The sequence below is a fragment of the Cherax quadricarinatus genome, chromosome 78 (assembly GCF_038502225.1).
Source record: "Cherax quadricarinatus isolate ZL_2023a chromosome 78, ASM3850222v1, whole genome shotgun sequence".
NCBI lineage: Eukaryota > Metazoa > Arthropoda > Malacostraca > Decapoda > Parastacidae > Cherax > Cherax quadricarinatus.
In genome coordinates this window covers 6,193,741-6,218,883 of record NC_091369.1, presented here as the reverse complement: position 1 = coordinate 6,218,883, position 25,143 = coordinate 6,193,741, and the positions used below count along the sequence as shown (strand labels likewise).

The window sequence follows — 25,143 nt, the reverse complement described above, 5'->3', positions numbered from 1 at the left end:
AAATTTGCACTTGTGATCACAGTGGTGTCTATGCTAACCTTCCTATGATGTATAAATATACTTAGTTGGACGAATTTTCGTGTAGCCAGCTGGCCCAGTGGCTAGCGTGTCGATCTGGAGTTTTATGACTTTGATCGCGGGTTCTATCCCTGCCCATGGTATGGTTTGTTTGGAATCATGTCATTACGATTATGTGAGTCATATCAAATAGTTGAAAATTTTTTAACCCTTTCAGGGTTTATCAAAGTGTGCACCAGTGTCCAAGAATTTTCAAAAAATAATTTTGCTTGTTTTTTTCTTATGAAATGGTAGAGAATCTTTTTCTGAAGGTAATAAAACAAAAAGTATGAAATTTGATGGAAAATTGACGAATTTGTGCTCTCACGAATTTTGATGTTTCAGCGATATTTACGCATCAGTGATTTTGCCGACTTTGACTCCCACTTTAGGCCAATTACCTTATTCTAGTCGACCAAATTCTTAGCTGTTTCACTAGTATCACTTCTATTCTATCGATTGAGCACAAGAAATCGCCAACTCAACTATTTCAACTACAAAATAAAGTGATTGGAAATTGGTAATTTTGCCAATTTAATGCAAAGTTCAAAATACATGTATTCCAATTTCAAAATAGGGTCCAGAATAAACAATGCAGGCATTCCTGGCACTAAACTAACATTTCCTCTGTTCATTAGTTATTCTTTCAGGCTTTACAAATAAATTCCATTTTGATTTTTAATTCACATAATGAATTTTTATTCAAACAAAAAAATAGATTTACTGTCAAGCAATATTGTAATACATGTAACTGTATAAATAATATCAGCACATTTGTGAACGTATATTAGACCCACCAGCTGGCGTGTATTATATGTGTAAGGTCATTTATTTACTCTTGAACATCGCCAAAAATTTAACATTTCTGCTACTTTGAGCTCAGTTTCAAGCCATTTTCAGCACTAAAACAAATCAAAATCATCTCTATTTCTGTAATATATCTTCCATTCTATAAAATGAGAATAAGAAATCACAAATACAACTATAAAAAACGTATGAAAATACACTGCAAAGTTGCTGTTTTAATTGGAAATTACGGTCTCAGTTTTTTCTCTCATTATGCACTGTGTGCTGCAGGATTTGTTTTATGTGGTGCACCCATACCACATAGATGTATTCTCTCATATTTAGGCCAAAATTTACCGCTCACAGCTTATCAGAGTGAGCTGAGCTCATGGCGTAGATCTACGGTTTGGACCCTCAACGTAAAGCCGTAGATCTATGGTACGGACCTTGAAAGGGTTAAATTATTTAGAAGTTCTTTTTGAATAACTGGTAGGTATTAAGTAATTTGACTAGACCAAGTTAAACAAAATCTGTGGAGGAACTTTCTTTAATGAGCGAGTATTGTCACTTTATCTTCTGATTAGTTGAGGACTACTATTAGGTTCAGGGAGGGACACCATATTAGGTAATTAATGAATCCTTGATGAGTTACTCATACAAATAATAATTAACGAAAAAGACATTTAAGAATTACTCATCTAAAATTGCTCTGAAATAAATTTTTTAAATGAGTAAAAATGTTTATGAAGGTTATTTTCTTACATCTGATACTACTTTTACTCTAAGCTTAACATAATTCCATATCTCTTTTAGGGGAATGGAAGGTTGTTGTTTTTAAGATTATAGCTAGTTTTATTTTTTCTTTAATCCTAATTTTGTTTATTTTAAGATACTAAATTTTGATGCAAAATGATGCCCATAAAAATTTTGTTTGGTATGGATTCAGCAGCAGGTCAGCTAAGTACATGTAGATAACTTTTTTTTTTTTTTTTCAACAAGGTGGCCGTCTCCCACCGAGGCAGGGTGACCCAAAAAAGAAAGAAAATCCCCAAAAAGAAAATACTTTCATCATCATTCAACACTTTCACCACACTCACACATTATCACTGTTTTTGCAGAGGTGCTCAGAATACAACAGTTTAGAAGCATACACATATAAAGATACACAACATATCCCTCCAAACTGCCAATATCCCAAACCCCTCCTTTAAAGTGCAGGCATTGTACTTCCCATTTCCAGGACTCAAGTCCGACTATATGAAAATAACCGGTTTCCCTGAATCCCTTCACTAAATATTACCCTGCTCACACTCCAACAGATCGTCAGGTCCCAAGTACCATTCGTCTCCATTCACTCCTATCTAACACGCTCACGCACGCTTGCTGGAAGTCCAAGCCCCTTGGCCACAAAACCTCCTTTACCCCCTCTCTCCAACCCTTTCGAGGGCGACCCCTACCCCACCTTCCTTCCCCTATAGATTTATATGCTTTCCATGTCATTCTACTTTGATCCATTCTCTCTAAATGACCAAACCACCTCAACAACCCCTCTTCTGCCCTCTGACTAATACTTTTATTAACTCCACACCTTTTTCTAATTTCCAAACTTCAAATTTTCTGCATAATATTTACACCACACATTGCCCTTAAACAGGACATCTCCACTGCCTCCAACCGTCTCCTCGCTGCTGCATTTACCACCCAAGCTTCACACCCATATAAGAGTGTTGGTACTACTATACTTTCATACATTCCCTTCTTTGCCTCCATAGATAACGTTTTTTGACTCCACATATACCTCAACGCGCCACTCACCTTTTTTCCCTCATCAATTCTATGATTAACCTCATCCTTCATAAATCCATCCGCCGACACGTCAACTCCCAAGTATCTGAAAACATTCACTTCTTCCATACTCCTCCCCAATTTGATATCCAATTTTTCTTTATCTAAATCATTTGATACCCTCATCACCTTACTCTCTTCTATGTTCACTTTCAACTTTCTACCTTTACACACATTCCCAAACTCATCCACTAACCTTTGCAATTTTTCTTTAGAATCTCCCATAAGCACAGTATCATCAGCAAAAAGTAACTGTGTCAATTCCCATTTTGAATTTGATTCCCCAAAATTTAATCCCACCCCTTTCCCGAACACCCTAGCATTTACTTCCTTTACAACCCCATCTATAAGTATATTAAACAACCATGGTGACATTTGACATCCCTGTCTAAGACCTACTTTTACCGGGAAATAGTCTCCCTCTCTTCTACACACCCTAACCTGAGCCTCACTATCCTCATAAAAACTCTTTACAGCATTTAATAACTTACCACCTATTCCATATACTTGCAACATCTGCCACATTGCTCCTCTATCCACTCTATCATATGCCTTTTCTAAATCTATAAATGCAATAAAAACTTCCCTACCTTTATCTAAATACTGTTCACATATATGCTTCAATGTAAACACTTGATCTACACATCCCCTACCCACTCTGAAACCTCCTTGCTCATCTGCAATCCTACATTCTGTCTTACCTCTAATTCTTTCAATTATAACCCTACCGTACACTTTTCCTGGTATACTCAGTAAACTTATTCCTCTATAATTTTTACAGTCTCTTTTATCCCCTTTCCCTTTATATAAAGGGACTACACATGCTTTCTGCCAGTCCCTAGGTACCTTCCCCTCTTTCATACATTTATTAAACAAAAGTACTAACCACTCCAACACTATATCCCCCCCCTGCTTTTAACATTTCTTTTATGATCCCATCAGTTCCAGCTGCTTTACCCCCTTTCATTTTACGTAATGCCTAACGTACCTCCCCCACACTTACATTCTGCTCTTCTTCACTCCTAAAAGATGGTATACCTCCCTGACCAGTGCATGAAATTACTACCTCTCTTTCTTCCTTAACATTTAAAAGTTCCTCAAAATATTCTCGCCATCTACCTAATACCTCCATCTCCCCATCTACTAACTCCCCTACTCTGTTTTTAACTGACAAATCCATACTTTCCCTAGGCTTTCTTAACTTGTTTAACTCACTCCAAAATTTTTTCTTATTTTCATTAAAATTTCTTGACAGTGCCTCTCCCACTCTATCATCTGCTCTCCTTTTCCACTCTCTCACCACTCTCTTTACCTTTCTTTTACTCTCCATATACTCTGCTCTTCTTATAACACTTCTGCTTTGTAAAAACCTCTCATAAGCTACCGTTTTCTCTTTTAGATAACTATGTACTGTAATAATATTGCTTGTGAAAACAGTAGTGTTGAGCTACAGTATTATGTACTGTATTTAATGTCTAGCTCAAAAGCATATACTGTGTAAGTAATGAAGGTAAAGTACATTTATAGAATTTTAAGTTAGTATTATGTATTTTATTAACTTTGAAATGTTCACGTGCAGGAAACTTGAGTGAACGCAGTGTCAGTTCATTGTCAAGTGCGAGTCCTGGGCGTCTTCTCATCTCGGAGTCCCCAAGGGGTGTTGATACTTCTCCAACTGCACATACTGATCCAGCCATGGTCACCTTGCATCAATCTGAACCTGCTGCATCAGCTTCACCTTTCACTAAGTGTCAGTCTGCCAAGGCTAGTAATCTTGATTGTCTTACTACCCAGAGCACTCCACTGGCTGCCACTACACCTCAAGTACAAATCACTCATTGCAAACCATCAACTAACAGTCTAGAAAGGATCCAGGAAGATGCTAATGCTGATGGTGAACAGCTGTCTAGAGCAACAAATAGCTATATCATTGAATCTGAAACTTCAAGAGAACTTGAAGAGGATTTTGGCTGTGGAAGGTACACATTCAAATTATTTATTAGAACTTGAGGGTTGCACATTTTGCATCAGGAGAACAATTAGCTTTTCTTTTTTACTTATCAACTTTTCTTAATTAACAAATCAAAACTAGCATTGACATTTTGTTCCTTGAGAACTTTGAGAGCTACTCAAGTTGTTTCATGTAGAGTATGGGCAGTCCTGGTTGAACAAAGTACCATAAGAAATTAACTGTTTGTAGCTACAGGAGCAGAGCCATGCTTGTGGTGTCCCTTTTTCATTATTATTGTATTTTTTACCTCAGCTGTCTTCCACAAAGGTAGGGTGACCCAGAAAATGAAACACATTCACCATCACTCATTCAGCTGCTGTCTTGCCAGATGGTGCTCTGAACTTAACATCCTCACCCCTCCTCTAGAGTGCGAGCACTGCCCTTCCCACCTGAAATTAAGTCCAGATAATCAGTTTCTCATGAATTCCTTCTTAAATGATACCTTGCTTATTCCTTCAGATTGCAGGCACTGCCCTCTCAATCTCCAGGACTCAGATCTGGCTAACCGGTTTCCTTGAATCCCTTCATGAAAGTTACCTTGCTCAAATTCCAACAGCATGTCCATTACAAAAAAACTTAAATCTCCATTCACTCCTATCTAAAACACTCACACATGCCTGCTGGATGCTAAGACCACTAAAACTCAAAACCCCTTTTTACCTCCCTCTCTCCAATGGTTCCTGTGATGATATCTAACCCTCTTACTTTCCACCCCAGATTCATACACCCTCTTCATCAACCTACCTCTATCCATCTTCTCTACATGCCCAAACCACTTCAACAACCTCTCATCAGCCCTCTGAATTATACACTTTTTTTTTTTATTTTTTTTTTTATTATCACACTGGCCGATTCCCACCAAGGCAGGGTGGCCCGAAAAAAGAAAAACTTTCACCATCATTCACTCCATCACTGTCTTGCCAGACGGGTGCTTTACACTACAGTTTTTAAACCGCAACATTAACACCCCTCCTTCAGAGTGCAGGCACTGTACTTTCCATCTCCAGGACTCAAGTCCGGCCTGCCGGTTTCCCTGAACCCCTTCACAAATGTTACTTTGCTCACACTCCAACAGCACGTCAAGTATTAAAAACCATTTGTCTCCATTCACTCCTATAAAACACGCTCACGCATGCCTGCATGAGGAACAGCTCAAAACTCGAACAGTTATGTAAGTGTATCTATGTGAGTGCTTTTGTAAGTATATTTTTGGGGGTCTGAAACGGATTAATCTAATTTACATTATTCCTTATGGGAACAAATTCGTTCGGTATTGGCACTCGAACAGCCTTCTCGAATGAATTAAGTTCATATCCCGAGGTACCACTGTATTTCATTTTAACCCTATCGGGGTGGGTCCCATTGTACTATGGCTTTGAAACCCGGGTTGGTCCCTTTGTTTTATGTGATGAGCTCTGCTCTCTCAGATAAGCTGTGAGCAGTAATTTGGGCCTAGATATGAGAGAATGGGTCTATGTGGTAAGTATGCACCATATAAAAAATCCTGCAGCATGCAGTGCACAATTAGAAAAAAACTGCAATCGTGTTTTTTGCTTAAAAATATGAGTTTTGCAGGGTATTTTCGTATGGTTTTTATGGTTATATTCTTGGTTTCTTGATCTCATTTGATAGAGTGGAGGATATATTACAGAAATAGAGATAATTTTGATTGATTTCAGGACAGAGAGTAACTTGAAATTGAGCTCAGAGTAGCGGTAATGTTCAATTTTTTCCAATATTCTAGAGTACACAAATTACGTCACTCGTCCAATACATGTCCAATTGCTTGGTCTAATACATGCTCACAAGTGAGCTAACATTATTTATACAATTATTACAATAATGCAGTAGTCTGCATAACGGTAAATCTTTTATTTTTTTGTGTGAATAAAAATTCAAAATGGAAAACAAGTGTAATATAGAAGAGGCCAGGGGACATATCTGATGAAGAGAGGAAATATGTTTTAGTGCCAGGAATGTCTGCATTGTTTATTCTGGACCCTATTTTTTAATTAGCATTTTTTTAATTTTGTGTGAAATTGGCCGAATTACCAATTTCTGATCACTTTATTGGGTGGTTGAAATAGGTAAATGGGCAGTTTCTTATACTCAGTTGTTAGAATAGAATGAATACTAGTGAAATAGTTATGAGTTTGGTTGACTGAAACAATGGAATTTGCCAAAAATAGGGCTCAAAGTGGGTGAAACTGCTGATGTGTAAATATAGCCGAGGCCACTAACTTTGCAAGAGTGTATTTCTGTAGGTTTTCCATTAAATTTCACACTTTTGGTTTCATTACCTTCAGGAAAAGATTTCTGCGATAAGTTTTTTTTTTTTTTTAAATTCTCTGACCCTTAGAGCAAGTTTCAGATCAAGGCTTCTGACCTGAAAGGGTGTGAGGCATGGGTTGTGAATGCTGCAAGAAGGAGAAGGCTGGAGGCAGTGGAGATGTCCTGTCTGAGGGCAATATGTGGTGTGAATATAATGCAGAGAATCCGTAGTTTGGAGATTAGGAGGAGGTGTGGAGACAAATGATTTTTAGGACTTGACATGCTGTTGGATTCAGGGATTCAGGGAAACCGGCAGGCCGGACTTGATTCCTAGAGATGGGAAGTACAGTGCCGGCACTCTGAAGGAGGGGTGTTAATGTTGCAGTTTTATAACTGTAGTGTAAGCATGCCTCTGGCAGGACAGTGATAGAGTGAATGTTGGTGAAAGTTTTTCTTTTTCAGGCCATCCTGCCTTGGTGGGAAATGGCCAATATGTTAATAAAAAAAAGATTATTTATTTAAATTTGCACCTTTATAGTTGGATTTCATTGGGCGACATTACGCCAAGTGTACAAGTAACATAAATGTAAAACTTTATACTGAGGTTAACCTGGATCAAAGTTTTTTTTTATTCAGTCTTAATAAATTGGTTTATGCCCACCGTTTAAGCTAGCATTAGGCACTGTCCTGGCCTTGACACCAACTTTAGTAGTAAGCTTGGTAATTACTAGTAACAGAATGATTCTTCTTAATGTTGGCTCTTGGCACTAATTGTTATATATTATTTTACAGACAGAGACGAGCACGACACATAACAAGTGAGTTGTACAGTGGTGGAAGCCTGGAGATTGCACACATCCCAGAGAAACCATTGGCAATAATGACAAACCATGAGTCTGAGGTGAGCTGTCATGAGCTGGTATTCTCTTCACTGGTCAGCTTCTTCTAATTTGAAAAGTTACATTAGAGTGTACATTGCCTTACACATTGATGAAATTTTTTTTGGAGGTGGGCTTCTAGTTTTTTAATTAATTTTTTATACCTATGTCTTTCTTCTCATTACCAGTACTATGTACTAGAGTGAAGAAGTAATTATGTCATTCCTGTCTGATCAGGAAAAGCTAAGTGTCCTTCAATTCACCATAACTTAAGAGCATCTCGGTACTTAGTCACTTTTGAGCATCGACAGTAAAATCATCAAGCCTTTGAATTTCAGTGACTTCATTCAGACCTTGTCACAGCTAAAGTCAGAAGAAAAGATTGAATGGTTATCTCAGTTTACATAAAAAATGATAAATACTGTATCATAAATACAGTCCATCAATCTTGAATAGAATACAGCATATGAGCGGAGAAGCGGCTTATAAACCGTATGGCAGGAGAGGTGCAGCAGTCGTAGGTGATGTCACATTTGTCCAATGTGGAAGTAGGTTGTGCCCAAGGGTTAGGATTGATGGACTGACCACATCGACTCAAGGTTGGGGGACTGATTACCTCATTCTCCTCCTGTTCTTCAAGTTTATCCTTTGTATGGACTGATGAAGCGCTTCCACTGTGTGGCGAAACGTTTCCTTAGTAAAGATACCCAAGAGTTGCACATGTGTCTAATTTAACAACATGTCGGTTCTTTGAACCATTCATCTACAATCCTGTCAGACACTGCAACTTCATGGGATCTTAATACTTGGGAATTCTTCGCTTGCCTAACCCTTGGGCATGACCTACTTCCACATTGGACAAATGTGACACCACCTACGACTGCTGCACCTCTCCTGCCATACGGTTTATAAGCTGCTTCTCCGCTTATATGCCGTATTCTATTCAAGATTGATGGACTGACCACATTGACTCAAGGTTGAGGGACTGATTACCTCATTCTCCTCCTGTTCTTCAAGTTTATCATTTGTATGGACTGATGAAGCCACTGTGTGGCAAAATGTTTCCTCAATAAAGATACCCAAGAGTTGCACATGTGTCTAATTTAACAACATGTCGGTTCTTTGAACCATTCATCTACATTCACGAGGTTCTTGATCCCCTAACCCTCGCGAATGTGGAGGGCCACCTGTATATGATTTTTTAGCTTTTACACCAGTGTTTATAGACCAAGATAGAGTGATCCTAAAAGAAAAGTACATTCACTATTATACACACCCCTATCTTTTTTTTCTGAAATGCATGGAAATCACAAGCTAAATTGAACTACAGGTCTCCCTCAACATTCGCGAGGGTTAGGGGATCAAGAGCCTCGCGAATGTTGAAAAAACGTGAATGTTTGGTGCCCCAATATATTGTAGGGAAATATATTACAATACTGCTTCCTTAACTTGTTGAACCATGAATAATCATAAAATACATGCAAACGTCGTAAATTATACTAAATATATACATGTTATGCTTTAATAACGTATGTTATTTAATAACATGTATGTTATTAAATACCACAGACTCCACCACTGCCTCCACCACTGTGAGTCCCTACTAACCTCCCACCGACCCCCGCAACTGGCAGCCAGCCCTCCCACCACTCAGTGTGGTGAGTGTTTTGTTTGTTCATTATTTGCTATTAAACTACAGAATAAATACAGCATACATGCAAACGTCGTAAATTATACTAAATATATACATGTTATGCTTTAATAACGTATGTTATTTAATAACATGTATGTTATTAAATACCACAGACTCCACCACTGTCATTTCTCATCACCACTGTGAGTCCCTACTAACCTGGCCCACCGACTTTAGCCCCCCTACCACAATTACTCTCTCACTTGCAACTGGCAGCCAGCCCTCCCTCCACTCAGTGTGGTGAGTGTTTTGTTTGTTCATTATTTGCTATTAAACTACAGAATAAATACAGTGGACCCCCGCATAGCGACTTTAATCCGTGCAAGAGGGCTGATTGTTATGTGAAATGATCGGTATGCGAATGAATTTTCCCCATAAGAAATAATGGAAATCAAATTAATCCGTGCAAGACACCCAAAAGTATGAAAAAAAAATTTTTACCACATGAAATATACATTTTCCTACACACAAAGAGAAGGATACATGCACAATAGTAGAGTAGTACATGCACAATATATATTGTGTATGTACTACTCTACTAAATGAAGAATAAATGACACTTACCTTTATTGAAGATGCAGCAATGACTGATGAGACACTGTGTCCTGGGAGTGCCTTTTCCTCCTGAGTACTGTAGGCCCTGTTTGGCATTTTCTTCCAGAACAGTCCTTATCACACTGTGTATGCCACTACGATTCTTAAATCTCTCAAACCAACCTTTGCTGGTTTTAAATTCACCAATATGAGCACTAGTTCCAGGCATTTTTCCCTGTTCACCTGGGTGTTAGTCGACTGGTGTGGGTTGCATCCTGGGAGACAAGATTAAGGACCCCAATGGAAATAAGTTAGACAGTCTTCGATGACACTGACTTTTTTGGGTTATCCTGGGTGGCAAATCCTCTGGGGTTAATTGTTTCTTGGTATTCTCAATAAGCCACACCAACAACGGTGCTACAGCAGCAGCAGCTGACAGTGCTACAGCGGCAGCAGACGATGCTACAGCAGCAGCAGACGGTACTACAGCAGCAGCAGACGGTACTACAGCAGCAGCAGACGGTACTACAGCAGCAGCAGACGGTACTACAGCAGCAGCAGCAGCAGCTGACGGTGGTACAACAGCAGCAGCAGCAGCTGACAGTGCTACAGCAGCAGCAGACGATGCTACAGCAGCAGCAGACGATGCTACAGCAGCAGCAGACTGTACTACAGCAGCAGCAGCAGCTGACGGTGGTACAACAGCAGCAGCAGCTGACAGTGCTACAGCAGCAGCAGACGATGCTACAGCAGCAACAGACGATGCTACAGCAGCAGCAGACGGTACTACAGCAGCAGCAGCAGCTGATGGTGGTACAACAGCAGCAGCAGCTGACAGTGCTACAGCAGCAGCAGACGATGCTACAGCAGCAGCAGATGGTACTACAGCAGCAGCAGCAGATGGTACTACAGCAGCAGCAGCAGATGGTACTACAGCAGCAGCAGCAGATGGTACTACAGCAGCAGCAGCAGCTGACGGTGGTACAGCAGCAGCAGCAGCAGCTGACGGTGCTACAGCAGCAGCAGCAGCTGACAGTGCAGCAGCAGCTGACGGTACAGCAGCAGCAGCAGCTGTGCCACCAATAGTAGCGATGGTTGATTGGGGTTTATTATACAACCTGGCCAGCTCGGAGACACGCACTCCACTTTCATACTTATCAATGATCTTTTTCTTCATCTCTATAGTAATTCTCACCCTTATTGCTGTAGGGTTGGCACTAGAAGCTTTCTTGGGGCCCATGGTCACTTATTTTCCAGATAAAATCACCAAAAACACTGTAATAATACGAAATGTTCCGATTGTATGCTTGGATGTTACCGCGGAGGCTGGCTGGTAAACAATGCCACCGGCGGCACATGTGAGGCTGGCTAAGGGCGCACATTGGACGCGTCTCGGACGAAGAGCGGTGAGCGGGTTTTTGAGCGGTATGCGAGGCAAAATTTTTGCGATAAAAGCGAGCGGTATGCGGATTGAACGTTATGCGATGCGTACGGTATGCGGGGGTCCACTGTAATGTAAACCCATTCATGACTGCATATTGGAATGGCTATTGGGAAAGGTATTAGATGGTGACATCATGTGTTTACTCTTGAACACAGCAAAGAATCGAACATTTCTGCTGTTGCTAATAATAACAATAGTAATAATAATAATAATAATAATAATAATAATAATAATAATAAATACGTATAATTGAAGAAGGAAATTGTACAAAAATACGAGAGAGTGGTTGACACATCGTCAGTGTGACTTTGTTTATGCTGGAGTGAACATTAGTCTCCCTGCTCTTCCAAACATTTCACAATAATTCAGCGGTTGAGGCAGTGGTATTTAATAACATATATTGGCAATTTGGAGGGATATGTTGTGTATCTTTATATGCGTATGCTTCTAAACTGTTGTATTCTGAGCACCTCTGCAAAAACAGTGATAATGTGTGAGTGTGGTGAAAGTGTTGAATGATGATGAAAGTATTTTCTTTTTGGGGATTTTCTTTCTTTTTTGGGTCACCCTGCCTCGGTGGGAGACAGCCGACTTGTTGAAAAAAAAAAAAATGTTATAAATAATAATAGTACATGTTATTATTAATAACATGTATTATTATTAACATGTATGTAAAAGGTAGATGGGATACAAGGAGAATAGAAGCATCAGGGAAGAGAGAGGTGAAGGTTTATAAACTAAAAGAGGAGGCAGTTAGGGAAAGATATAAACAGCTATTGGAGGATAGATGGGCTAATGAGAGCATAGGCAATGGGGTCGAAGAGGTATGGGGTAGGTTTAAAAATGTAGTGTTAGAGTGTTCAGCAGAAGTTTGTGGTTACAGGAAAGTGGGTGCGGGAGGGAAGAGGAGCAATTGGTGGAATGATGATGTAAAGAGAGTAGTAAGGGAGAAAAAGTTAGCATATGAGAAGTTTTTACAAAGTAGAAGTGATGCAAGGAGGGAAGAGTATATGGAGAAAAAGAGAGAGGTTAAGAGAGTGGTGAAGCAATGTAAAAAGAGAGCAAATGAGAGAGTGGGTGAGATGTTATCAACAAATTTTGTTGAAAATAAGAAAAAGTTTTGGAGTGAGATTAACAAGTTAAGGAAGCCTAGAGAACAAATGGATTTGTCAGTTAAAAATAGGAGAGGAGAGTTATTAAATGGAGAGTTAGAGGTATTGGGAAGATGGAGGGAATATTTTGAGGAATTGTTAAATGTTGATGAAGATAGGGAAGTTGTGATTTCGAGTATAGGGCAGGGAGGAATAACATCTTGTAGGAGTGAGGAAGAGCCAGTTGTGAGTGTGGGGGAAGTTCGTGAGGCAGTAGGTAAAATGAAAGGGGGTAAGGCAGCCGGGATTGATGGGATAAAGATAGAAATGTTAAAAGCAGGTGGGGATATAGTTTTGGAGTGGTTGGTGCAATTATTTAATAAATGTATGGAAGAGGGTAAGGTACCTAGGGATTGGCAGAGAGCATGCATAGTTCCTTTGTATAAAGGCAAAGGGGACAAAAGAGAGTGCAAAAATTATAGGGGAATAAGTCGGTTGAGTAAACCTGGTAAAGTGTATGGTAGAGTTATTATTGAAAGAATTAAAAGTAAGACGGAGAATAGGATAGCAGATGAACAAGGAGGCTTTAGGAAAGGTAGGGGGTGTGTGGACCAGGTGTTTACAGTGAAACATATAAGTGAACAGTATTTAGATAAGGCTAAAGAGGTCTTTGTGGCATTTATGGATTTGGAAAAGGCGTATGACAGGGTGGATAGGGAGGCAATGTGGCAGATGTTGCAGGTGTATGGTGTACGAGGTAGGTTACTGAAAGCAGTGAAGAGTTTTTACAAGGATAGTGAGGCTCAAGTTAGAGTACATAGGAAAGAGGGAAATTATTTCCCAGTAAAAGTAGGCCTTAGACAAGGATGTGTGATGTCACCGTGGTTGTTTAATATATTTATAGATGGGGTTGTAAGAGAAGTAAATGCGAGGGTCTTGACAAGAGGCGTGGAGTTAAAAGATAAAGAATCACACATAAAGTGGGAGTTGTCACAGTTGCTCTTTGCTGATGACACTGTGCTCTTGGGAGATTCTGAAGAGAAGTTGCAGAGATTGGTGGATGAATTTGGTAGGGTGTGCAAAAGAAGAAAATTAAAAGTGAATACAAGAAAGAGTAAGGTTATGAGGATAACAAAAATATTAGGTGATGAAAGATTGGATATCAGATTGGAGGGAGAGAGTATGGAGGAGGTGAATGTATTCAGATATTTGGGAGTGGACGTGTCAGCGGATGGGTCTATGAAGGATGAGGTGAATCATAGAATTGATGAGGGGAAAAGGGTGAGTGGTGCACTTAGGAGTCTGTGGAGACAAAGAACTTTGTCCTTGGAGGCAAAGAGGGGAATGTATGAGAGTATAGTTTTACCAACACTCTTATATGGGTGTGAAGCATGGGTGATGAATGTTGCAGCGAGGAGAAGGCTGGAGGCAGTGGAGATGTCATGTCTGAGGGCAATGTGTGGTGTGAATATTATGCAGAGAATTCGTAGTTTGGAAGTTAGGAGGAGGTGCGGGATTACCAAAACTGTTGTCCAGAGGGCTGAGGAAGGGTTGTTGAGGTGGTTCGGACATGTAGAGAGAATGGAGCGAAACAGAATGACTTCAAGAGTGTATCAGTCTGTAGTGGAAGGAAGGCGGGGTAGGGGTCGGCCTAGGAAAGGTTGGAGGGAGGGGGTAAAGGAGGTTTTGTGTGCGAGGGGCTTAGACTTCCAGCAGGCGTGCGTGAGCGTGTTTGATAGGAGTGAATGGAGACGAATGGTTTTTAATACTTGACGTGCTGTTGGAGTGTGAGCAAAGTAACATTTATGAAGGGGTTCAGGGAAACCGGCAGGCCGGACTTGAGTCCTGGAGATGGGAAGTACAGTGCCTGCACTCTGAAGGAGGGGTGTTAATGTTGCAGTTTAAAAACTGTAGTGTAAAGCACCCTTCTGGCAAGACACTGATGGAGTGAATGATGGTGAAAGTTTTTCTTTTTTGGGCCACCCTGCCTTGGTGGGAATCGGCCAGTGTGATAATAAAATAATAAAAAAAAATGTTATAAATAATAATAGTACATATTATTATTATTATTATTATTATTATTATTTAGTTGTAGCTACAGTTAGAGTAAGAGGTAGATGGGAAAAGAGGAAGGTGGCAACAACAAGTAAGAGGGAGGTGAAAGTGTATAAACTAAGGGAGGAGGAAGTTCGGGTGAGATATAAGCGACTATTGGCAGAAAGGTGGGCTAGTGCAAAGATGAGTAGTGGGGGGGTTGAAGAGGGTTGGAATAGTTTTAAAAATGCAGTATTAGAATGTGGGGCAGAAGTTTGTGGTTATAGGAGGGTGGGGGCAGGAGGAAAGAGGAGTGATTGGTGGAATGATGAAGTAAAGGGTGTGATAAAAGAGAAAAAGGTAGCTTATGAGAGGTTTTTACAAAGCAGAAGTGTTATAAGAAGAGCAGAGTATATGGAGAGTAAAAGAAAGGTAAAGAGAGTGGTGAGAGAGTGCAAAAGGAGAGCAGATGATAGAGTGGGAGAGGCACTGTCAAGAAATTTTAATGAAAATAAGAAAAAATTTTGGAGTGAGTTAAACAAGTTAAGAAAGCCTAGGGAAAATATGGATTTGTCAGTTAAAAACAGAGTAGGGGAGTTAGTAGATGGGGAGATGGAGGTATTGGGTAGATGGCGAGAATATTTTGAGGAACTTTTAAATGTTAAGGAAGAAACAGAGGCAGTAATTTCATGCACTGGTCAGGGAGGTATACCATCTTTTAGGAGTGAAGAAGAGCAGAATGTAAGTGTGGGGAACGTACGTGAGGCATTACGTAAAATGAAAGGGGGTAAAGCAGCTGGAACTGATGGGATCATGACAGAAATGTTAAAAGCAGGGGGGGATATAGTGTTGGAGTGGTTGGTACTTTTGTTTAATAAATGTATGAAAGAGGGGAAGGTACCTAGGGATTGGCGGAGAGCATGTATAGTCCCTTTATATAAAGGGAAAGGGGACAAAAGAGACTGTAAAAATTATAGAGGAATAAGCTTACTGAGTATACCAGGAAAAGTGTACGGTAGGGTTATAATTGAAAGAATTAGAGGTAAGACAGAATGTAGGATTGCGGATGAGCAAGGAGGTTTTAGAGTGGGTAGGGGATGTGTAGATCAGGTGTTTACATTGAAGCATATATGTGAACAGTATTTAGATAAAGATAGGGAAGTTTTTATTGCATTTATGGATTTAGAAAAGGCATATGATAGAGTGGATAGAGGAGCAATGTGGCAGATGTTGCAAGTATATGGAATAGGTGGTAAGTTATTAAATGCTGTAAAGAGTTTTTATGAGGATAGTGAGGCTCAGGTTAGGGTGTGTAGAAGAGAGGGAGACTACTTCCCGGTAAAAGTAGGTCTTAGACAGGGATGTGTAATGTCACCATGGTTGTTTAATATATTTATAGATGGGGTTGTAAAGGAAGTAAATGCTAGGGTGTTTGGGAGAGGGGTGGGATTAAATTATGGGGAATCAAATTCAAAATGGGAATTGACACAGTTACTTTTTTGCTGATGATACTGTGCTTATGGGAGATTCTAAAGAAAAATTGCAAAGGTTAGTGGATGAGTTTGGGAATGTGTGTAAAGGTAGAAAGTTGAAAGTGAACATAGAAAAGAGTAAGGTGATGAGGGTGTCAAATGATTTAGATAAAGAAAAATTGGATATCAAATTTGGGAGGAGGAGTATGGAAGAAGTGAATGTTTTCAGATACTTGGGAGTTGACGTGTCGGCGGATGGATTTATGAAGGATGAGGTTAATCATAGAATTGATGAGGGAAAAAAGGTGAGTGGTGCGTTGAGGTATATGTGGAGTCAAAAAACGTTATCTATGGAGGCAAAGAAGGGAATGTATGAAAGTATAGTAGTACCAACACTCTTATATGGGTGTGAAGCTTGGGTGGTAAATGCAGCAGCGAGGAGACGGTTGGAGGCAGTGGAGATGTCCTGTTTAAGGGCAATGTGTGGTGTAAATATTATGCAGAAAATTCGGAGTGTGGAAATTAGGAGAAGGTGTGGAGTTAATAAAAGTATTAGTCAGAGGGCAGAAGAGGGGTTGTTGAGGTGGTTTGGTCATTTAGAGAGAATGGATCAAAGTAGAATGACATGGAAAGCATATAAATCTATAGGGGAAGGAAGGCGGGGTAGGGGTCGTCCTCGAAAGGGTTGGAGAGAGGGGGTAAAGGAGGTTTTGTGGGTAAGGGGCTTGGACTTCCAGCAAGCGTGCGTGAGCGTGTTAGATAGGAGTGAATGGAGACGAATGGTACTTGGGACCTGATGATCTGTTGGAGTGTGAGCAGGGTAATATTTAGTGAAGGGATTCAGGGAAACCGGTTATTTTCATATAGTCGGACTTGAGTCCTGGAAATGGGAAGTACAATGCCTGCACTTTAAAGGAGGGGTTTGGGATATTGGCAGTTTGGAGGGATATGTTGTGTATCTTTATATGTGTATGCTTCTAGACTGTTGTATTCTGAGCACCTCTGCAAAAACAGTGATAATGTGCGAGTGTGGTGAAAGTGTTGAATGATGATGAAAGTATTTTCTTTTTGGGGATTTTCTTTCTTTTTTGGGTCACCCTGCCTCGGTGGGAGACGGCCGACTTGTTGAAAAAAAAAAAAAATATTATTAATAACATGTATTATTATTAACATGTATGTTATTAAATACCATTGCCTCAATCACTGTCTCTACCACTCCAGTTACACTCAATCCACAAGCACCAAACACAATGAATTATTGTGAAATGTTTGGAAGAGCAGGGAGACTAATGTTCACTCTAGCATAAACAAGTCACACTGACGATGTGTCAACCACTCCCTCGTATTTTTGTACAATTTCCTTCTTCAATTATATCATATTTATTATTATTATTATTATTATTATTATTATTATTATTATTATTATTATTACTATTGTTATTATTAGCTGTAGCAGAAATGTTTAATTCTTTGCAGTGTTCAAGAGCAAACACATGATGTCACTGTCTAATACCTGTCCGAATAGCCATTCCAATATGCAGTCATGAATGGGTTTACATTATTTATACTGTAGTTTAATAGCAAATAATGAACAAACAAAACACTCACCACACTGAGTGGTGGGAGGGCTGGCTGCCAGTTGCGGGGGCCGGAGGGAGGGTAGTAGGGACTCACAGGTGGCGGGAAACTTAAATATGATTTGGCGGCTGGGAATTTGGTGGCTGGGAATTTGGCGGTTGGGAATTCACGAATGTGTGAAGCCCATGAAAGTTGAAAACGTGAATGTTGAGGGAGACCTGTACATCTTCCCCACCTGAGATGTTAGCATATTTATCGCCTGACGTGGGTCTTTGTCGTAAGATGACCTGTTTTAATTTCTATGAAAATATAGTCTCTGTTACTTGCTTTAAAGGACATTGATCATTCATTTAGCAGGAAGACAAAAATTTTTCAGGCTTTTATTTTTCATGATTATAAATGCCTTAAAATTTCTTAAACTTCCTTTTCAACAGGCAAGCAGTTTGCATCTGAGTGAAGAGAGTGCAAACAGCTTTTCCTCTATGCCTCCCACTCCTGGGAAACATCTCTGTGTTCCCCCAGTTCCTGTGGCAGTTATCTCGTCAGCAAGCTCCTGCAGTTCCGATTCAAAAAGTATGCAACAGCCAATGTCACTTCCACTGAAGAAACGCCGGAAATTGGTATCCATTCCTGAAATAGTAAGAGAAATCAAATTTCTGTTATACAGTAGCATTGACTGGTGACTGCTAAGTCATCCAAAACACACACTATAAAAGATTAAAATAAAAGAAACACACACACACACACACAATGTACACATGCATGCATGTACACACGCAAGTACACATTCACACACATGCACTCACATACAATATACACACGCATGAACATACAGTATACACACGCATGCACATACAATATGCACATTCACGCACGTGCACTCAGGCATACACACACATGTAGCAAGGTATGCGCACACACATATATGCAGGTATGTACACGTGCATGCACACACTCGCACGCATGCACACACACATGCACACACGCGCACACATGCACACACACATGCACACACGCGCACACATGCACACGTGCGCACACACATGCACACGCACGCACACACATGCACACACAAGCACGCATGCACACGCACGCATGCACACAGAATGTATGCATGCATGCACGCATTTATGCATGCATGCACACACATGTATGCAGGTACGCACACACATACATGCACGTGCACAAACACACACTGTACACATACACAATGTACACCCATACACAGTGTACATGCACGCACACGCATGTACACAGGTATGCACACATGTTCACAGGTATGCCCACAAGTACACAGGTATGCACACATACGCAGGTATGCACACACATGTTCGCAAGTATGCACATGTACACATGCATACACAATGTACGCACTCACATGTATACAGACGTATACACGCATGCACACGTAAACACACAATCACACATACGTATATTTAATTTGGTTTGGAAATAGAGTTGTAGATGAGTGAAACAAGCTGCTGAGTGGCACTGAAGCTGTGGGAGGAAGAGGTTATAAAGCAAAGAAAGTAATAAAAAGAGACTAGCAAAACAGAAAGTTCATTTAGATGGCAGTTTGCTTGAAGGCCAAACTTTCTTAAGTCTTAGACTTAAGAAGACTTCTTGACCTACAAGTTTGTCCTGAAAGTAAGCCACTCTCCATTTTACTAGTCTTTTTTTTTTTAATTGAAACTAATACCCTAATGCAGTACTCCTATTTTATATTCTTAAATTACATACACAACTTTTTATTCTTTTTTTTGGTAACTATGTATTTAAGCCTTTGCTAAAAAAAGATAAAATTTCAGGTAAAAAGGAGACAAGCACACAAAATAACCCGAAAAATTGATGTAAAAAAGTTCCTCGATAAGATCCATTACTCTGATGACCTTGATAGTGAGATTGACTCACTGTGTGATGATCAGCACTTGGCACAAAACAACTCCAGAAAAAAATTAAATTAGGAGTAGATGGCACAGACTTGTGGGCTGTGAATATTATCCTCAGAGGCTTCAAACCACCAGTGAGAGTAAGATCAGCAGTAAGGCACAAGCACATTACTCTACCTTATTATCACAAGTACGTAAAGTTCAACAACAGATACAAGAAACCAAGTAAGAGTGAAAATGACCAGTAAGTACAATATCACAACTAAATTAAGATTGCCAGTAGGCATAAGAACACAGGTGAATAAAGATTGCCAGTAGGCATAAGAACACAGGTGAATTAAGATTGCCAGTAGGCATAAGAACACAGGTGAATCAAGATTTCCAGTAGGCATTAGAACACAAGTGTATTAAAGCTGCCAGTAAGATTTTTACAGGAAAACGGTTGCACTACTGAGAAGGAAAAACAGCAGTAGTTAAGATCAATAGTTAGAAATATACTTATTTTACTGTTAGAGAAACTATTGAATGTTTTATCATTTTGAGCAAGATTTAAAAAATTAATACTCGAATAACTTCCTAAATTTAATTTCATCATTAATGGCAGTTTGTACATTTTTTTTTTTCAATGAACTGGCTGTATACCACCAAGGCAGTTAGACACATTAACACTGTGTTGAAGACCTTCATTACTGTATACAAAATTTTTGTTTGCATATTTGTAGAGCTTTTCCTGGTATATTATTTGGTTGTATCTCCATTATCCTAAAAAAATTGTATATACATTCAGTGCTGTACTTTAAAATTACTGAATTATGTCCTTATTCTGATATTTAAGCATAATTTTTTTCTCAAGCCCAGAATATCCTGTAAAGTTAAGAAAGTCGTCATCAGTTGCTGACAATACTGTATTATAGAAAGGTTATATGAAATTGTGTATTATACAATTTTTCATTATTTTGAGAGTTTGGGTGAATGAAATTTAAAGCTCTTGTTCCCAGTGTTATATAGTCCCATTGGAAACAGGACATAAAGCATTAAAAAATAACTTGCTAAAGCTTTAATTAATTTATTATTAATTCTGTACTTTCCCACTTTGTTTCCCAGACAGGATTATTGTGTAGTATTTATCATGATATATTGAGATATCCCAGACATAAATTAAAAGCATGTGTCCATCATAAAGTTAGAAACTGTACTGTCATTTGTATATAAAATGAGAATGGGACAAAGTTCAGTCAGATGTTTAGGAAAGAAAATTGATTATTTACAAAGTTTGAATCCACATACATGATTTGTGTATTGAAACACTACTTGGCTATCTGCTCCATTTTCTTCATCATTGCATTGTCTCTCAATATATTACACTGTTACACTATATCTGTTACACTGTATCTGTTAATATTTCCAGAATCTTCACCACTGTGGACCTGTTTCAGACCAGGCCTCCTAAATTAGGAAAGTTATTAAGAAGAAGACCAGCAATCCTGCCAGAGTGGAAAACATTTATGAAGCTTTTATCTCACACTTTCATGACAGTTGTAGTAATATTGTCTTACTTTATTCATTCATTTAAGTTTATTGATGTTCCTTCCAGTCTATTTTCTTAACCTGTATCTCTTTACTAACTACTACAGTTTTTCACAGCAAGCATCTTTTATGTTGATAAAACCATCAGTAATTTGAGAAATGTTTTAGGTGCTCTTAAAAAGTCTTATTTAATCCTTTCACTGTCTAGACCTTGAAATTAAGTGTTACAGTGTCCACATTTAAAAAAAAAAATTCATTTGAAAGGGAAGAGAATCTTTTCCTGTAGGTAATAACACCAAAAAAATGCTAAATTTGATGGAAATCTTGCAGAATTATGCAGGTGCAAAGTTAGCAGTATAGGTGCAATTTACATATTGGCAATTTCTCCAACTGAGTCCTATTTTAAGCCAAATTCTTATCTATTTTACTAGCATGCCTTTTGTTCTTTCTGTTGAATACAAGAAACAAGAATCCATTCAGCTATCAAAACTGCCATATAAAGTGCACAGAATTCAGTAATTTGGCCAATATAATGCAGTATTTAAAAAATATATACAGTGGACCCCCGCATAACGATCACCTTCGAATGCGACCAATTATGTAAGTGTATTTATGTAAGTGCGTTTGTACGTGTATGTTTGGGGGTCTGAAATGGACTAATCTACTTCACAATATTCCTTATGGGAACAAATTCGGTCAGTACTGGCACCTAAACATACTTATGGAGAGAAAAAATATCGTTAACCGGGGGTCCACTGTATATAAAAACAGAGTAAAATTAAATTGTAGATATTTCAGGCACTAAAACATTTCCTTCATTCATTAATCATGTCCCCTAGGCCTTCCTATATTGCATTTGCCTTCCATATTGAATTCATCACAAAAAATCAAACATTTACCCTATTTCTTGGGTAATAAAATATAACTAGGAATATTCTTCCATAGTTTACTGTGTCCCAGTAATTGAATCAGACATAGTAAAAACCCATAAAACAGACCAGGGGGCATAGGGGAGGCCTTACCCATCCTCAGGTATATTGGCAAAAATTGAATATTTCAACTAGAGGCCAGTTTGAAGCTACTACCCATCCTTAAACCAACTAAAGTCATCTCTTTTGCAGTAGCAAGTCTTCCATTTATTAAACTAAGAAATGGCCAATAAAATCATAAAAAACCTTTCTAGAAAACACCTCAAGGTCACTATTTTAAATCAAACACAAGGTCAGAGTTTAGCTTTTCAAATCATGCAGTGCATGAGGCAGGATTTTTTTTATACAGTGTGCATTCACTCCACAGAACCATTCTCTCATATCTAGGCCAAAATTTACCACTAACAGCATATCTGAGTGATCTGAGCTCATGATGTAGACCTACGTGACGGACCTCTGCATCAGTGACAGTTCTACACAACAGACAGTGAAAGGGTTAATGCTTGGTGGCATCTTATATGTTTTGGGGTAGACTTGGTATGTAATGTCTTCCTCAGAAATACACAGTTTCAAAAGTAATAAAGCACTACAGATATAGAGATGATGACTATTGTTTAGGTAAATAGACACATTTACAAAACATTGTATTTATGTCCTCTTATTTAATTGATTGTTGGCATTTTCATGCCAACAATGTTATGTAAAACTCGCCAATTTGCAAGAATTATTAATGCATTATTAGTAAAGTTTTGTTCCATGTTTAGGTATGCATCTAATGAAATACTTAACATATAAGTTCCCAGTCTTATGATTTCAATAAGTATATGCAGTAGTTGGCCCTCTAAATTTACAGTACTCTAAATTAGCTAATTTTGATTTTTCAGTTTTGTTACAGAAGGATCCCATGCAGATAATTTAAATATTCAGTTTTTTTGTGGTATCCAAATTACTGTAAAAATTAACCATTGGACTTTGTATAAAATCTGTCCAGAATTCCCATGCCTAATTTTTTTTTTTTTTTTTTTTTTTTTTTTTTTTTTTTTTTTTTTTTTTTTTTTTAGCATTCTTCTTTAAGAATGTCATTATTAATGAGATTAGAGCAAGATATAAAGAATTATGACCACTGGTTTAGAAAATAAGCCAAATCTAAAACAGAATTTAATGTTTTTGTGGTTTTTAATTTTCTGGGACGTCAAGAACTGTAACATTGGTGAATTTCTAGGGCTGATTGTACTGTACTTGAAACCTTTTTAGATTTTTTGAAGTTGACAGATGATTTAAGCTTTGTATTTATTACTTTTCACTAGACCTGCATTTTTGCTTTCTGACTTAGAATAAACTAAAATGATTCCGACAAATGAGACACTTGTACAACATTTGAGTATCTTCTGGAAATGTTTTGCCAGCCAGTGGCTTCCTCAGTCCAGTGCAAAGACAGGTAGATGAGATAATCAGTCCCTCAACCTGGAGTTGATGTGTTAAGTTCATCAATCTTGATGGACTTTTCTTACAATATTAACATTCAAGCAAGGGGCTAGTAACCTCTTCTCCTGTATCATTTATTAAATTTAACCCTTTCAGGGTCGGCAGGCTCTCTCCTAAACTTGTTCTCAGGGTCAGAAATTTTTCGAAAAAAAAAAAAATCATATGAAATGATAGAGAATCTTTTCCTGATCATAATGACACCAAAAGTATGAAATTTGATGGAAAACTTACGGAATTATGCTCTCACTCAGTTAGCAGTCTCGACAATGTTTACGCATCGGCAGTTTCGCCCACTTTGAGCCCTATTTTCGGCCAATTCGAATGTACCACTCGACAAAAATCATAACTATTTCACTAGAACTCCATTTTTTTCTATCGAATGAGTACAAGAAACCACCCATTTACCAATTTCAGCTATCCAGTAAAGTAGTCAGAATTTGGCAATTTTGCCAATTTCACACAAATTTCAAAATATGCCAATTTCCAAATAGGGTCCAGAATAAACAAGACAGACATTCCTAGCACTAAAATAACATTTCCCCGTTCATTAGTCACGTCCCCAGGCCTCTGTTACATTTCTTATGCTTTCCACTTTGAAATTTTATTCTCATAAAAAATAGAAAATTTACTGTTATGCAGACTACTGCATTAGTATAGAAATGGTACAAATAATATCAGTGCACTTGTGAAAGAATATTAGACTCGCCAGTTGATGTGTATTTGACATGTGGCATGCTTTGTTTACTTTTGAACTTTGGCAAAAATTGAACATTTCTGCTACTTTGAGCTCAATTTCAAGGTAGTTTTCATTGTGAAACCAATCAAAATCATCTCAATTTCCATAATATGTCTTCCATTCTATAAAATGAGACCAGGAAAACTAGGATACAACCATAAATAGCATACGAAAATACACTGCAAAGTCGCTGTTATAAACCACAAACATGGTCGGAGTTTTTTTTTTTCTCATTATGCACTGTGTGCTGCAGGATTTTTTTTATACTGCTCACACTGACCACATAGACCCATTCTTTCAAATGTAGGCTTACCAGCTTTCTCTTGCTAGATTTGAAGGCGCTGGAATTTATGCATACTAGTACAGCACCAACCCTGGCGTGCAAGCCGTACTAGTACGGCACCAACCCTGAAAGGGTTAAAAAAAACTTAAGTTTATGTTTTTAGGTCACCCTGTCTCAGTGGGATACAGCCTGTTTATTGAAAAAAAGATTATCATTAGAAAATTTATAGTAATCTTTGTATCACAGTGAATTATCCATTTTCTGACTGATAAGGAGGATTTTATACAATACTGTATAATGGATAGTTTTTTGTAGTTCTTATTTCTTTGTATTACTCTTTTAAGCATTGTTGGGTTGGAAAGGGAAAGAGAGAGAGAGGAAGGGGTGAGAGAGGGAGGAAGGGGATGGGGAGAAAGAGGGAGGAAAGGGATAGGGAGAGAGAGGGAGGAAAGGGATGGGGGTAGAGAGGGAGGAAGGGGATGGGGAGAAAAATACAGGAAGAGGATGGGGAGAGAAAGGGAAGAAGGGGATGGGTAGAGAGAGGGCAAGGTAATACTTTTCATGTACTGTTTTCACTGAAGTGTTCCATATGTTTTTATT

At 38.6% G+C, this 25,143-nt stretch overlaps 1 protein-coding gene across 4 annotated transcripts in view; it reads left to right on the top strand.

Annotated features, from left to right (window-relative positions):
- The window catches only part of LOC128701583 (serine-rich adhesin for platelets-like), a 48,696-nt gene extending 25,660 nt beyond the window's left edge, over positions 1-23,036 (top strand). For 3 of the 4 annotated variants that reach the window (XM_070101614.1, XM_070101615.1, XM_070101613.1), the window contains 4 exons: positions 4,268-4,667; positions 7,763-7,871; positions 18,129-18,332; positions 19,503-23,036. In XM_070101614.1, coding sequence (XP_069957715.1) covers positions 4,268-4,667; positions 7,763-7,871; positions 18,129-18,332; positions 19,503-19,658 — 869 coding nt within the window. In that variant the 3' untranslated portion in view covers positions 19,659-23,036. The remainder of the gene's footprint in view (positions 1-4,267; positions 4,668-7,762; positions 7,872-18,128; positions 18,333-19,502) is intronic. The other variant, XR_011394175.1, reaches the window with a different exon arrangement.
- The last annotated feature ends 2,107 nt before the right edge of the window (positions 23,037-25,143 follow it).